Below are 14530 nucleotides of genomic sequence, written 5' to 3'. Positions count from 1 at the left end.
GTTGCTACACCACACATTGTTTCAGGAGAAACAATATTTTGGATTAAATTAATACACTAGCCCATTTTTAAGAGATCTCTTTCTGCATAACAGTCTCACATCTGAAAACGTTTATTAACGTCATGATGCACAAGTACACCTGCTTCTTAAATTAATCTTCGAATATCTTAATCACTCCACGGCCCCTTTCCAGCTAAGCAACTTTCATATACCTGGATTTACTGAATGCAACTCATTCACTGCACGTATGTAGACCTGGGACACATTTTGTCTCCATATGGAAACACAAGGGAAGGCTCGGGGCACGAGTCTTCATTTAGGAAGAACCCAGGCGTTGATCCCGATTAGCACACCTTCGTTACTTGTTCAGCACAAGATAAACGGAGTTTTTGGAGTAAAATCCTGACTCCATTGAATTTGGTGGCAAATACTGCTAAGGGCTTGAGCAGAGCTAGAATTTCAACCCATGTGCATTATTTTGAGTCCTGATTCCAAGAAAAGCTCCCTGACTTTTCCAGTAGCTGGCTTAGCTTAGCGATTTCATGTATCCCTCCAACCTGAGTATGCTGAACCGAGACTCGCTTCCCTGTGAGGTAGATTTTTTCCAGGCAAAGGCTGCTCTCTGCACTTTGAAATGGTATCAGGACTTGAAGGTTAACTTAGCTTGTGTGGGTGTTTGAGTACTCTGCTAATTTGCTACTTTGTGATTCTTCTTCTTTCATTCTGTTTTTTTAAGTAACTTGCTTTTTATTGCAGACTGCAAAACAGTACACTTAAGCTTCCATACCATGCTTCTTTCTGAAATGTTTTCCTTTAGTTTTTTAACTGTTGTCGTGCTGTGAACTCTGCAGATTTGTTTATGAGTGTCACGTGCTTCTGCTACATCTGCATTGTCACTGTTATGGTATTTTTTCTTTCTGTCTGTTTCTTCCACAGGAGTTTAACAAGTAATCTGCCCAATGTGAATCTACCAAATGTGAATCTCCCTAAAGTACCAAATCTACCAGTTAACATCCCGCTAGGCATCCCACAAATGCCTAGCTTTTCTGCACCGTCATGGATGGCTGCTATTTATGATTCTGAGTGTGTATTCAGTTCAAATTAGATCTCATTTAAATTTAAAGTCATCTTGGCATGGATATGTATTGTTTGTTTCTGCATTATATAAAACTTTAAAGAGTGGTACAGTTAATTAGACATTTTCTGAATGAGACACTAGTGAATTTCTGGCATGTGCATTTTGAGGGTGTCTTGTATAAATCTTGAAAAATTTTATTTCTCCCACTGAGAATTTGAGCAAGTATATTGCTTTACAAAATAGCCGTCACCAACGGGACATGGTCTGGCCAACGTACGAACCACAGAGTGCTTAATCTGAGCTGATGTGTCTCAGCAAAGAGTTCTGTCCAAAAGAGAAGGTCAACCAATTTCAATGCCAGTCAAACCATTTCTGTGGACCAGATGTAGATCTAAAAGTAAATTTTCTTTAATGCAAGCTCCGCATCCCCCAGATATTAATTTTGTCTTGATTTTGATGAACCAGTTTAACAGAGAAACACCCTGCAAGGATTCTTATTCAGGTTGTGGGAGGCCCATTTGAAACTCCACATCCATCTTTACAGCCTGGATAATCCCATGACCAGCTAAAGAAAGATCTTTTCAGCATGAGCTTTGGATTGTGGCTGGAGAAATCAGACACTGTGTCAGCACAATCACTCTGTAGGAGCCTCAGGCTCTTATCTCCCACTCCCTGTGCGAGACCAAGGTGTGTGCTCAGGAGGGTGGAATTGCACATCCCCGGCTGAGCACATATCAGGCAACTTCAGCTCTTAGAGCATATTTCCCCTACAAGTCCCAGCCACCAAGCAATGCAGAGAGAGATACAGGTGGCTAAAGCCAAATCTGCATTGGAGGCAGCAGGTCTCACAAGATGTCCTAGCACAGGACCTGAGATCTTCCCAGTTCCCCAGGGCCATTTAAGCTTACGCTGTCCTGGGATGGTCTCAGCCGGTTCTGCACATTTGTGTTGCTTTTTCCCTACCACCTCCTCTCTCGTAAAAGATGAAACCGAAGAAGCCTCCCACATTTTTTTCTCCCCATCACTGTTACTGAAACACCCTCGATTACATCTACACCTGGGGTCCACCAAAATGCCTCTGCCATGCACAGGCTTTATTGCAGAGCCATGGTAACGAACCAGAAATAAAGCAAACACCGATGTTTAATTTTTTAATAGAGTTTTAAAACATTTTAACTATTATCACGGTCATTTATGTTTCAAAGCTGTACAACTCATATTCATGCTAAGATAGCTATGTTAAAGGCTAGATTAGGCAGTTGCCTGTAAAGAGTACTTGAAAGTTTTAATCTTTTTCTCTGCATGCTTTGTGGTATTACCCTTGAAAAGATAAGAATCATGTCATGACAGAAAATTGGATAATCCCTCTGAAAACTTGAACATAAATGGTGTATCGCAAGCTGCCTGGTGATTAGAGTTAAGTGCAGTGCTCACAAGCAAAATATTAACAGTGCAACTTGGAAATAAATCTAATATATTGTTTACTCGCCCGAAGCCCTAATCAAAAGTGAGAAAAAGACCAAAAATAATAATTCTGAAATTTTGAAACCAAATGGGTGTCATAATGTTGCTGTAGTAAATACCAATTACTGTATTTGCATGTATTTAATTATTTCAGACATAAATTCTTGCATTTCTAAAACTGGGTCTAGACTGTTAAAGCTTACTTATACCCAAGCACAGGTTTGAACCAGGAGAAGCTACAAACTGCTGGCTAGAGCAGCACTGGAGACTGATGCCAACTTGTCCCCTGGTCAGAGGAAATGCCTGATTCTTTATCTTTTCACTTTCCTGGTTTCCTTTTCCTCACCCTTCCCCTCCATCGAGGACGTGTTACCTGTCGCTTAGTGTCAGACTCGTTTCTCTTACAATGGAGATGACCCATCCTTGATATCGTCCTCCCCGTTGGCGCAGGACCCTCAGGGCCCCTGGCATGTTGGGGACACGGTTTTCACCTCGCAGTAGCCCACGTGTGTGCATTTAGCTCCGGTCTCCTCTAGCATTAACTCAATGCAGCTGGCATCTGTCGCAATAGAAACACCCTCCCTCACCTGTTTCTATAGATGATGTCGGCACAAGTGGTAATGCATGGTGTGTTAAATATCTTCTAAATTACCGTGTTAGCATTAGTGGTACGCGAGGAGGGGGTTGGAACTCTTGAAGCTCCCTTGGTAATTGTTCTGGAAAAAAAAAAAAGTGAGGGAGAAGGAGAGAGGGAGAGAAAAGGGTTATGGATGCATAAATTTCTCTGCACAAGCAGAGCACAATCGAGTTCTGTATTTTTATTCCGTCAGTGGAGGTTTGGGATATAATTATACTGTGAAAAGAGCCGGTGTAGCTACACACTGCAGGACCAAAGACTTCCATCTGGGCAAGGGTGGGGGTTCGAGAACGCAAGCTTTGGAGAGAAATTCAGAGTTTTGTGACAGACCAAAGAAGTTGCAAAATAAATTTTTTGAAAAATGGAAATCTGTCATCCTCTAGATGCCTTCGCAAGAGGCAGACCTGTGGAAAGGTGCAGCAGTCAATCCAGCCGGAAGGTCTGGATGTGAGATGCCCAGTGCCCTTAGCTCAATTGACTTACCCCCGTTTTTTTCCAGCTGTTCAAGAGCTAACGCGTGTCCTCGCTCACCACTTGTTAGCACTGTCCCTTTCCTGGAACCGGGGCCTCGGCGGGAGGGACAAGGCCACCTAAAGATACAATTCGGAGGGGGGACAATTGCATGAAACCAAATCTTAATAACTGCATACATTCCAGTATGGTAGTTATTACCGATCGAGGATTTTCTCCCACGATTCCTAGCCTTAATTTTTAATAACCACATACGTTAATGTGGTTATTAACTAAGGCTGATTTTTACCATACACACGTTCTTCCTGTTAATATGTGTAACTCATAATGTTGTCTTCCTCATCTGGTCTGGAGAGTTTCGTGGGTTATGACAGCAAGGTAGATTAGGCAACTGTATGGTAAAACTCAAAATCCTGATGGTGGAGATTGCCAGCGTTGTCCTGTGTATGAAACTACTGTCTGCTCCACACTTGTTGCAGGAATGGTCTCCACATCAGGTGGCAAAGAGTCTGATGCCACTTATGACTTGTGTTCTCATTCTGCCCTGCCAGCAATGGATCAGGCACCTCGGAAGATCTGTTCTGGAAGCTGGACGCCCTACAGACTTTCATTCGGGATTTGCACTGGCCTGAGGAGGAGTTTGGGAAACACTTGGAGCAGCGCTTGAAGCTGATGGCAAGTGACATGATCGAGTCCTGCGTGAAGAGGTACGTGTGTGTGAGCGAGGCAGGAGCTCACCAGGGGCCGCATTTGTCTCTGTCTCGGTATCAGTGCTGTGCTTTGCCTTTCAGCATCACTCCCACCGTCATTTATTCATGGCCCCAGCTCAGCACAGGCTGGGTGGAAGGACACCTCCTTGCTGTGAACTGTGGGCTCCCCACACAAGGGGTTGTCTGTTGAGACTCTGGGGAGTGCCTATTCACAACAAGGCAATAAATCACCCACTATTTTGAGCTTTATGAACTGTTAACTTATTGTTGGTGCTGCACCTGAGGTCGAATCTTTGTAAAATCAGTTTCTTGTCAGCGAGGCCATGTGCTGAAGGCACAGCCCCGAGGCAGATCCCAGCAAGCACCCAGAAAACACAGATCCAGGAAAAAAATAAACAAGCAAAAAAGCGATTCCAAAAAGGTCGATAGTGTAGCTTGGCACACAGGCTTCACGTCTGCTGTTGAAAGAGAAAAGGCACCGTATCATCACAGGATACTCACCTGCAGCTCTCACAAAAGAGAGAGGTTTCTTTAAAAACTTGCAAACATACAGGCAGCCGTCACTTTGAAAACAAAATGTTACGGTTAAATTGTCAAACTTCCCACAGCAATTCATGTTCATTTGGTGTCAGAGCTGTTCAGGCAGGAGGAAGAAATGAACTTTGCATTCCATCGTGCAAAAATTAATAGACAAAGAGACAGACCAAAGGAAAAATGAGTGCCAAATACAGCTGGTACATGCTAATAATAGCCGCAATGTGCGATGTGGCTGTTCTGTACCGCAGTTGCCTGGCCGCTCTGCAAGCGCGAGCTGGGATTTGTTGTTCGCACGTCCTCGCAGGCTGGATATTCAACGTCACTGCACGAGGAGGCACGTTCGGTCCCCGAGATGGAGGCAGTAGGCTCGCCTGCTGGCAGCGGGCAGCTCGAGGCTTGCTCTCGCACCCTTCTGAGGTAAAACCCTGGGCACTAGAAGTACAATGAAAGAGCCATGATGTCCTTGGCTGGCACGGCAGCTGAGCTCCCAGTTGCCAGGCCATTCTTTAAAAACAAACGCAGTGCTGTACACTGCAAATGCTCCAGGTGAGGCAGTGCAGGGATCCTCCTGCAGCAATGTAGGTGCTCGTTTGCAGTCTGAAGTGATCAGCAGAGTTCTTGGGCTCTGCTCCTCTGTGCTTTGCCTCCACCGGCCTCGCTGAAGGCCTGCAGCATGCTCAGTGGAGCTCTGCTCTCCACTGTGCCCCCAGCACCACCAACAAAATACTGATTTTTTTTCTTTTTTTTTTTTTTTTTAAACGCTTGAAACTGGACACTGTTGCTGCACCTGCGGTGCGGTTGTAGCTGCGATGATCTGCAGAAACAAGACTGGGTTAGATTGGCTGAGATAGCGGGGAAAAATAAGCCATTTTCCAGGTGCATCTGAAGAGGGGTTTTTGTTCCTGAAATATGGCTTTTTTTTCCCAACTGCTCCAACCTTTCTACAAATATATTGCCCCTCTACAAAAACCTGGCCTAGCTTGTGATGGTGTGACTATATATAATGGTTCTGAGCATAAGTAAGTAGGAATATGCTCATCTCTGCGAGGAGATGGAAAATCCCAGTCACTTTTGGTCCTTTCAGTAATTATCAAGATTCTAGTCCCCGAGTCCAGGCTAAATCTGGCACTGGTAATTAAATCAGTTCAAATGCCACTGCTGATGTAAACCAATATGCTGCTTTCCCTATTTATATCACCTGCAAACAGGGCCTGGCTAAGGTTTCTTTAGCAATTTCAGTTTGACACAACATTTTTCTTCGCGTCTGTCTCTGAACCGTTGAATGCCATGGAGGAGCCACCCCGCCTTCCACACTTGGTTGTATTTCGGGGCTGTCAGGAAAGCAGCCCTTGCAAGGCAGGCCTGTTCTGCTAATACAACCAGGCGGGAGGACCTCTGCACCAGCCCGGATCTGAGCCCAGGAACGGGAGTTTCACATTTGTAAATTAGTTTCCATTTGCATAACCCTTGGGGGATCTTTCAAGATCAGAGTTATTCCTGAGCTGCAGCTGGTATTATTTGTTATTTCTAAATTGAAGCTCCTATGTTAATTTGTTGGCGGGTTCTGTTGGATGTGATAATTGTTCTGTGCTAGGTTAGGTTAGAGAAGTACCTCAGGAATCTGCAGAGGGGCTCAAGAGAAAGGCAAGGCGGTGCCCACTGTGCTGCAAGGCTTCCCAACGCTAGAGTTACAAACATCTCGGTATTTTAAAATGCGACACGGGATCACATTCTGTAGTCTTTGCTCCAAAAAAGCTCTGTGTGGGCTCGTGCAACATGTGTGCTCATCCATGCACGACTGTGCGTGTGCACTTGGTGTTGTGGGGAGCGTGTGTGCCTTGGACAAACCACTCCTGAGAGCTTACGAGACAATCAGAAAGTTTTGGCAAGCAAAGAAAGTTGTGCAGACCTAAACCCACAATGGTCTGGCAGTGTCCTTTCAGTGGAGCAATGAAGGAGTTCCTGGCTTTTGTAGTGGATATTACAGAGTAATAGGAGCTTCCCTGAACGCACCAGGCTTGCTATTTGCCTGTGGTTACAAATCAGCTAATGCAACCAAATTATAGGTGTACATTGACACTGCTGTTTGCAACATCATCACACTGTTTATCAAGCACGAGAAAGTCATAGTTTCTCTGAAACCGTTGCACACTTTATAAATAGTGTGTATTCTGGGGAGCGCGTTTCTTTTTAAACTGGGAAATCATTTTTAGTAAGAGCACGTTTGTAACAATTGTACTGGAACGCTCCCAGTAGCACTCAGCTTTCTGTTTTGTTGAACTCTTCGGAGCCGTGTGTTTCACATTATTATTAGCTTCAGTATTTTAAAAAGTAACTGAAGCATCTTTTTCTACTTCCCTTAACAGAACCAGGATTGCGTTTGAAGTAAAACTGCAAAAAACCAGCCGATCAACAGATTTCCGAGTCCCTCAATCAATATGCACCATGTTTAATGTCATGGTAGATGCCAAAGCTCAGTCAACAAAGCTTTGCAGCATGGAAATGGGCCAAGAGGTAAAAATGCAGGTTCTTCCTTTCACAGCTTTTAAAGGCAATGTAATGAAATTTCCTATCTTGCTCTGTGCTAAGTTAAGAGGCATGTTAGCACTTGTGGATTTAGCCTTCCATATAGAGCGTGCAGATGAATATGCAGGGTGTTGCTCTCAAATAAACCCAATGAATATGAACATTCAGAATCCCAGCCACTTAGGATTGATTTTTCGCAAGGGCTGTGGTGTGTATAAGGTACTTTGAGAGCTTGCTTGATGGGTGCTGACCATATCTATTAAGTCATTAACCACATTTTGGAGCTGGGTGTAGGCAACAGACTTCTTGTATATGACTGTTTTCTGGAGACAAACACACAGAAAACAGAAGTGCCAAGTTGTTGCTGAGATTCTTGTAAGGAAAAGAAAGGACTTACAAAAGTAGATTGAAATTTGACTTCCTCGAATATGGGCTAAAACCAGCAAGCCTGATGATCCTGGCTTTCCAGGTTCTTAATGACTCAAGTTTCCACACAACAAACCTGTTTTAATTAACCACTGCTGTAGTTTTTCTTCTGAAGCCATAGCTGCAGGTTGAAGTTTCTGTGAATTAGAAAGACATGCTAAATTGGATTTGATTAAATGCATCATAATGATCATTTTGTTATAGTGGCTCAAAGCCAAATTAAATATTCATAAACCAGTCTAGAATAAATTCACAAATACTGTCTGGCTCTCCTATCCTGCTGCTTGTCAGCATTTCCTAGGTAAGCTCTCTCATACAACTTTGAGTGGTCAGGTTTTACAGTCAGTCCATGTTCTTTTTAGCTGTTCACGGTGATGTTTTGGAGATCAAACCAACTCCAGCATAGTGACAGAGCAAGTTTGTTGCATTCAGAAAATCACCAGGTTAAGTATTAGGATGGCACGAGGCTGATGTCAGCTGTATCTGTGTATAGCGTGCCCAGGCACTCGCTGCATCTTCCCGTGCTAATGCGTGGTGCTCGGTGGATGCCACGGCTTCCTCCAGATTTTGAGCATCGGTCACCATGCACATAGCTGGGTGGTGAGCACGAGGGGAGCGGGCAGCAGCACGGGCACATCTCAGTTGTGCCAGGGCTGAGCTCTCGTCTCTGCAAATCTGCCTGGGCTGCTTCCAGGAGGTGTTTGGTACAGCAGCCCTGAGTGAGCGCAGCTCCCGTGGCAAGCAGCACTTGCAGGGGTACGGGGATTTTAACAGATAGCTAAACGAATAGAGCTGCAAAGCAGATGTAAATTATCAGTGCATAAGTTACCGTTTAGGGCTGCAGCATTGTATACACCCTCCCTTTTTCTTTTCTTCCTTTTAATGAGTGTTCCTACCTCCCCCTCCATTTGCTTGTGCCATGAGCTGCTCGGGCTGGGGGCTGGGGGGTCGTGGTAAAGGAGCAGAGCTCTCCCTAAGGACAGGACAGAATGCCACCCCAACTCTTCCAGTCCCGGTGGAAACGATGGCACAGATCGACAGCAGATATACAAGAGACAGGGTTGTGAGGGAGGGCTGGAAGGCAGGGATGCTCCTCACCGCCAGGAATCCCCATCAGAGCTGCAGCCACCAGCCCATGTCCCCAGGGCTGCTGCACACCTTTGCCCAGCACCATCCACAGCCACACTCCCGCAAGGCGAGGTCCCTTTGTGGAGAGTTCAAAAGCAGCAAAAAGGGCTAAAATTGTCCGCGGCACCATTCCCACATCACAGTTTGCCCAAACCGTGCCGAGGATGACATTTTGATGGGAAACAAGCCCCTGATTTTTCTCACTGTCAGTGCTGTACGTGGGCAAAGACAAACTTGGTGCATCATCTGACCTCGCTCCCGGGGACTCCCTCCCACCCCGCGGCCTTTCTCCGAAGCCTACCTTCGGCTACACGCGCTTCCACAGACACTTGAATGCATTTTGAGAGCAGTACCCTGTGAAACAAACACCCATCATTTCATTTCCATTTCGTTGTCTCTAAAGGCAGCTGTTAAAACATTTGGTAAACATACTTTACCATCTTAAATATTTATTTTTCCTCTGAATTTTTAATACATCTAAGGGGATAAATGTATGTATTAAATGTTTCTCAGTTGGTCTAGTATGTTTCTATTTAATATCTAAGGTCAGATGGTCCTTAGAGAAATACAACGTACACACAATCTGTTACATGACAAGGCAAGATACTCATCACATAAAGTCAAGTTGAATCATTGTAGTGCACTGATTAGGGATTGTAATAATCGAGCTAATAGAAAGCTGCGATGAACTCCACCAGCAGCGGTTGCTGCGCCGAGCGAAGCAAACCGGCTCCGCGATCTTTAACCCCGGGAGTTTTCCGAGGTGACGCAGAGGGAGCTGCTAGAACCACTAGTTTAGGAGCCAGCCAGCTCTGAACTCCTCCCCAGGCACCATTTTTCATCCCGCTGTCCTCCCGGCCCCATCCTGGCAGGGACTGCTTTTCCCCAGGGCGAGGAGCCGGGGCCGCCCAGGCCATACCCTGCACGGTCCCAAGCCCCGGGGCTGCCCCGGGGTCTTTGCACCCTGGTGGGAAGGTGCGGTCAGAGCCCTCTCCTGCTCTCAGTGATGCCTGCTTATTCCGTCAGTGCTCTTACTTGCTTTTTAAAGAAGCTTTTAATTGAAAATGCATTGGTGAAGGCGTTTCATGCCCTCTTGTTTTGTGTGTACCTAAAAACCCCAATTAGCAATGCCCACTAATGAATTAATCATGTCTTTTGGACTAAAATATGAAATTTAACATTGAGTTGGGGGAATTTTGCTCTGAATTCCATAAATCATCCTTTACAACGGGCAACCATCTCCAAAAGCGCGTGCGGTGCCAGCCCGCCCTGGCAGTGCAGCCACCTCGCAGCCCTCTCCCATGCCTCCTGCGTTTCTCTCCTCCAACCCAGAGCCGCAACAGCCCCTCAGCTGCCCTTGCTCTTTTCCTCCTCTCCTCCTTGCCTTCCCAAACTGCCTGCCCTCTGCCTCCTTCCCAGGTAAGGGAATTAGCCAAGTCCAAGGTCTCCCACACGCACAGCAAATGTAGCTGCAGAAGGAAAACCCCGTGGGGAAGCCAACCCCAATGCATGCAGCTCCTTCATCATCTTCCTTAGGAGGTCCTGGCCGTGTGTCCTGAGGACATTGACAGCTCCGCCCATATCCAGCTGTTACCCTCCCTTTCACCCCAGAGCCACATCTCCAGCTGGGCCAGGTCAATCCTGGTAGCTGATGAGGCCTGACCCTACATTAAAGAGCTTAGTCACAGATAACTGGGATTGCTGCAAGGCGCTCGTGTACGTCTGGACCTGCAGAACAGGACATGGAAAGGCGATCTCCAAAAGCAAACATTATTGGTTTGCATGCCCGGGCAGAGGGACTCTTGTCCTGCCCCATGGGGACGCGGGGACAGCACTGCATGCCCCTCCCCTGCTGCAGGACCCACCTGGCTCCTTCCACCTTCAGAGTAAGAGAAAGCCTCAGGGGACTGCCAGCAGGTAGCTAACGTCCTGCCCCTTCCCCGTGTTCCTTGCTGCACATACTACGGGCAGCCAGCTCTGACGTTACGGTGAGAGGAGGTTCTGATCATGTTTCATTTCCCCCTGCTTATTGTTTCTGTGCGTGACGCTGTCGTTATCATAGCCACATTTAAAAGGCCCTCCCTTTTCTTTAAGATTTTGTTTTATTTATTGTTTATCTTCATATTTTCTTTTTCCTGTCTTTTGCACTTTCCTCTTTATTTCTGTCCCCAACCACCTGAAAAGTTTGCTAAAGAGTGGGTAAGTGTGTCCGACTTTTTTTCTTTGTTCCGAATCCCTGTGTTAATGTGCTGTTGTCGTAGGAAAAAAAAAAGAAACCAGAGAGCAGCTCAGACTGCTGATCAGACACTGAGACCAACGTCTAGCATTTGTAAAGCCCTCACAGTCTTCGTTCCCAAAGTCTGATTAGTATTTAAAGCAGATTTGTCTCTTTCAATGTGATTTGATGTTAACATTTTAAAACAATATTAATGCCAAGTGGTAATGAATATAGTGACTAGCACCAGTGCTTGAAATGTTTGACTGAAAAATCAAATGTTTTGTGTTGGAAGGCAGTCATAATCAGTATTTTCTCAGTCCATTGAAAATAAGAATATACTGTATGTTTTCACTAATTAAATCTTGTATTGGAAACAGGTCTTTTCTAAATTAGTGGAAGACTGTATTTTAGTACCTATTCTAGCCATATTGCAGCTGATTGCATCACAGCTCCCAAGCTAAGGAGGGTTTGGCATGTGCAGAGACTGGGTTGCAGACAGAAGCAACGCTGCTGCTGCAGGCAGCGGCGGCGGTTAGCGGTGCTGAGCACGTGCCGTGGTGCCTGCTAACGTGCAGGGCTTGGGGCTGTGCTGGCTGCCATCTTCTGCACGAGGAAAAAGACCGATCCAAGTCTGCTGGGTTTCTTTAAAATCTATTTTATAGTCACTGAGCAAAGCGTTAGAACACATGCTTAATTTTAACCGTGTGCCCGCTGAACCCGATGCGTAACCCACCTCTGGGTGCTCTGCTGAAGCAGACTGGAAGTGCAGGGCACCTTCCCCAGTGGTTCAGCCCACTGCAAACTCCCCCGGAGCAGAAAATGCTCTCTGCTCCCTTTCTGAGGGCTGTGTTTTACGGTGCCCTAGGCAAGGGATGGGGAAGCACAAGGACTTGAGGATCTTTAGCATCCTGGGGCTTGCTCTTAGACATGGCAAAAGCCTCCCCTCCAATGGGTGGCTGTGGCTCCTGGAGCTGCAGGCACGCAGAAGAGGGCAGGGTTTGCCCAGGCTCCGCCAACTGATGGAGGATTCTCCCGAATTCGAGGTCTCTCCTGTGAGTGTAAGTAATCGCCAGCCACTGTGGTGGAGCACCCGGTAACGAGCTGCGTAATTCTTCAGATTAATACTCCTGCATAGCGTAGTTTGCCAAGAGAAGAGGCTGACAACCGTAGAGCTCTCGCCTGTGATCAATGCTAATATTTTCCTCCGCCTCTCCTTTTATTTTTCTTTAGCACCAGTACCATTCAAAAATAGACGAACTAATTGAGGAAACCGTCAAAGAAATGATAACACTCCTAGTGGCAAAGGTAACCTTCAGCTTCAGGTGAAGTGATTCACTGTTAACATTGCTTTTTTAATACGCGCGTTTCCATTAAAATGTGACACATTAAGATGTTGAATTGGCTTCTCGTTTCTCACAGGAAAGATCATACATCTCCCCGTTCTTTCATGGTGACTCTCTGATGATTAGGAACTGCGTGAGATGCAGTACGCTGTTAGCAGGCTTGACATACTGGGCCAGAAGTGGTTTAAGGAATGGGGTTTATGTTTGTGGGGTACAACCCCGTGGCCAGCATCTCCCTGCTGCACTGGGGTGGCACTACAAAGCGCGGCAGCGTAGACGTTGGGGTGTCGCTCAGAGGTGGCCACCCCTCCTACGCCGAAGGTTGTGCGGACAAAATAGCTTGTCTTGCTCAAGATCACCATATGCTCGCCTTAAGAAATTAATTTAGAGGCGACAGTAGTGGGAAGTACATTCCCAAATGTCAGGTTTAATTGTTTGGAAATTGTTGTGTTTTTTTTTTTTTATCAGACTCAGCTCCTCTAGTTCAGCTGCCAGCATTTCCCAAGGGGTGTTGTGTAGGTCTGGTGTGTTGTGCTAACACACGGGGAACTGGGAGGTAGGGAGAAGGATGGTGGGGTGTTTTTTCCTATAGTTTCAAACTTTCTGAGAACAAGTCATCCCTATTATACAGTGGAGACCTTTAAACATACTCTGCCAACATATGCCAGTTCAATTCTTCTGCGAGAATACCCAGCTAGCTGCGTGTTTGACACTGTGTGCTGGAGCAAGGACCACCGGCTTCCCCCACTGGAGGGGCCGTGCTGGCTTCCACACCCGCTGCACCCACCTCCCGTCCCCAGCATCACCCCAGACACCAAGGGGTGACTCCCACCCAGCAAGCACTGCACCCCATAGCACCCAAAAGGCAACGCTTCTTTCTCCCCGCTCCCCAGCCTGCTGGGTGCACGTTGTCCCTTCCTCTGGCAATGCCAGGAGCTCCACTTCCCTGAAGCCAAGCCTGATTTTTATACCCTTGTTCAATTACTAAAAATAATTGCAGTGTTTTTTGTGTTCATAGTTTGTCACCATTTTGGAAGGAGTCTTGGCCAAACTGTCTAGATACGATGAAGGAACTTTGTTTTCTTCTTTCCTGTCATTTACTGTAAGTACAGACCATATCTTGCTTTCTTTTTTTTTTTTTTTCTTTTTTTCTTTCCTGAGTTATAATCTCCTGCTCTCCCAGGACTAGAGAAGCTACGTAATAATTCTGCCATTCTATGAAATTTGGACGTTGTAACCCCCACACAAATAGGCGAACACCCTGCTTACAGATACACAGTACCTAGACACCCAAGAAGCAGAGGCTATCATATTCTAGCACGGTGTAAAGCTGTGGTCAGTCATCATTCAGGTTGGTGTTCATTCTGTTGAGGAAGCATATGAAGCTGGAAAAAAAAAAGCACTGCACTGTAAATCCAATTCCCCGTGTTTAGCAATCTGAGCTGTATTCCAGAAAATATTTCTGGCAGTTTCTTAACACAAACACGCAGCAGCTGATTTCCAGAGCCCTTCTGAAAATGCATGCCCCAGAATTTACCAGAGCACCTGTTTGCAGGCCTGACTTCTCTCATCAGGGCTCACAAAGAGGTGTGCATCCAAATGCATGGGTCTGGGGGTGCTTGGAAAGCTGCATTAAAACTCTCGTTGACTGGCCTGGCTTCACACGTGCAGCCTTGTCGTGTGCTCGTTCATTCAGAGACCAGGCAGGAGGCAGAAGGCTCTGCTCTGCAAGCTCAAAAGGCTTTCCAAAATCCTTGTCAGGAGTTCTCTACCTCCTTGCAGTTGTTGTTTGCTGCTTTTGGCCCCTTTCTTATGGGTTTGAGGCAGTTTTGTAGCATCCTTTTGGAAGAAGGGGTGGTGAATAGATGTCGGAAGACTTTCCAGCTGAGGCAAGAAACTTTGCACACAGGCTCTGGCTGCGTACCTGCTCTGCCACGGGTGCTGGGTTCCAGCTAAGCGCCCCAAATGCTCAGCTGTGCTGGAGGCACTTTG

The 14530-nt window shown here is 46.3% G+C and overlaps 1 protein-coding gene across 17 annotated transcripts in view; it reads left to right on the top strand.

Annotated features, from left to right (window-relative positions):
- CADPS (calcium dependent secretion activator) overlaps positions 1 to 14530 on the top strand; it is a 200035-nt gene that overhangs the window by 159835 nt on the left and 25670 nt on the right. For 11 of the 17 annotated variants that reach the window (XM_035337795.1, XM_035337791.1, XM_035337788.1 and 8 more), the window contains 5 exons: positions 937 to 1083; positions 4202 to 4357; positions 7264 to 7411; positions 12426 to 12500; positions 13557 to 13640. In XM_035337795.1, the coding sequence (XP_035193686.1) occupies positions 937 to 1083; positions 4202 to 4357; positions 7264 to 7411; positions 12426 to 12500; positions 13557 to 13640 (610 nt within the window). The remainder of the gene's footprint in view (positions 1 to 936; positions 1084 to 4201; positions 4358 to 7263; positions 7412 to 12425; positions 12501 to 13556; positions 13641 to 14530) is intronic. The other 6 variants (XM_035337803.1, XM_035337800.1, XM_035337802.1 and 3 more) reach the window with 1 other exon arrangement.

The sequence above is a fragment of the Oxyura jamaicensis genome, chromosome 12 (genome assembly GCF_011077185.1).
Source record: "Oxyura jamaicensis isolate SHBP4307 breed ruddy duck chromosome 12, BPBGC_Ojam_1.0, whole genome shotgun sequence".
Lineage (NCBI taxonomy): Eukaryota > Metazoa > Chordata > Aves > Anseriformes > Anatidae > Oxyura > Oxyura jamaicensis.
The sequence above is the reverse complement of the archived record's forward strand: the minus strand, read 5'-3'. Positions and strand labels throughout refer to the sequence as shown.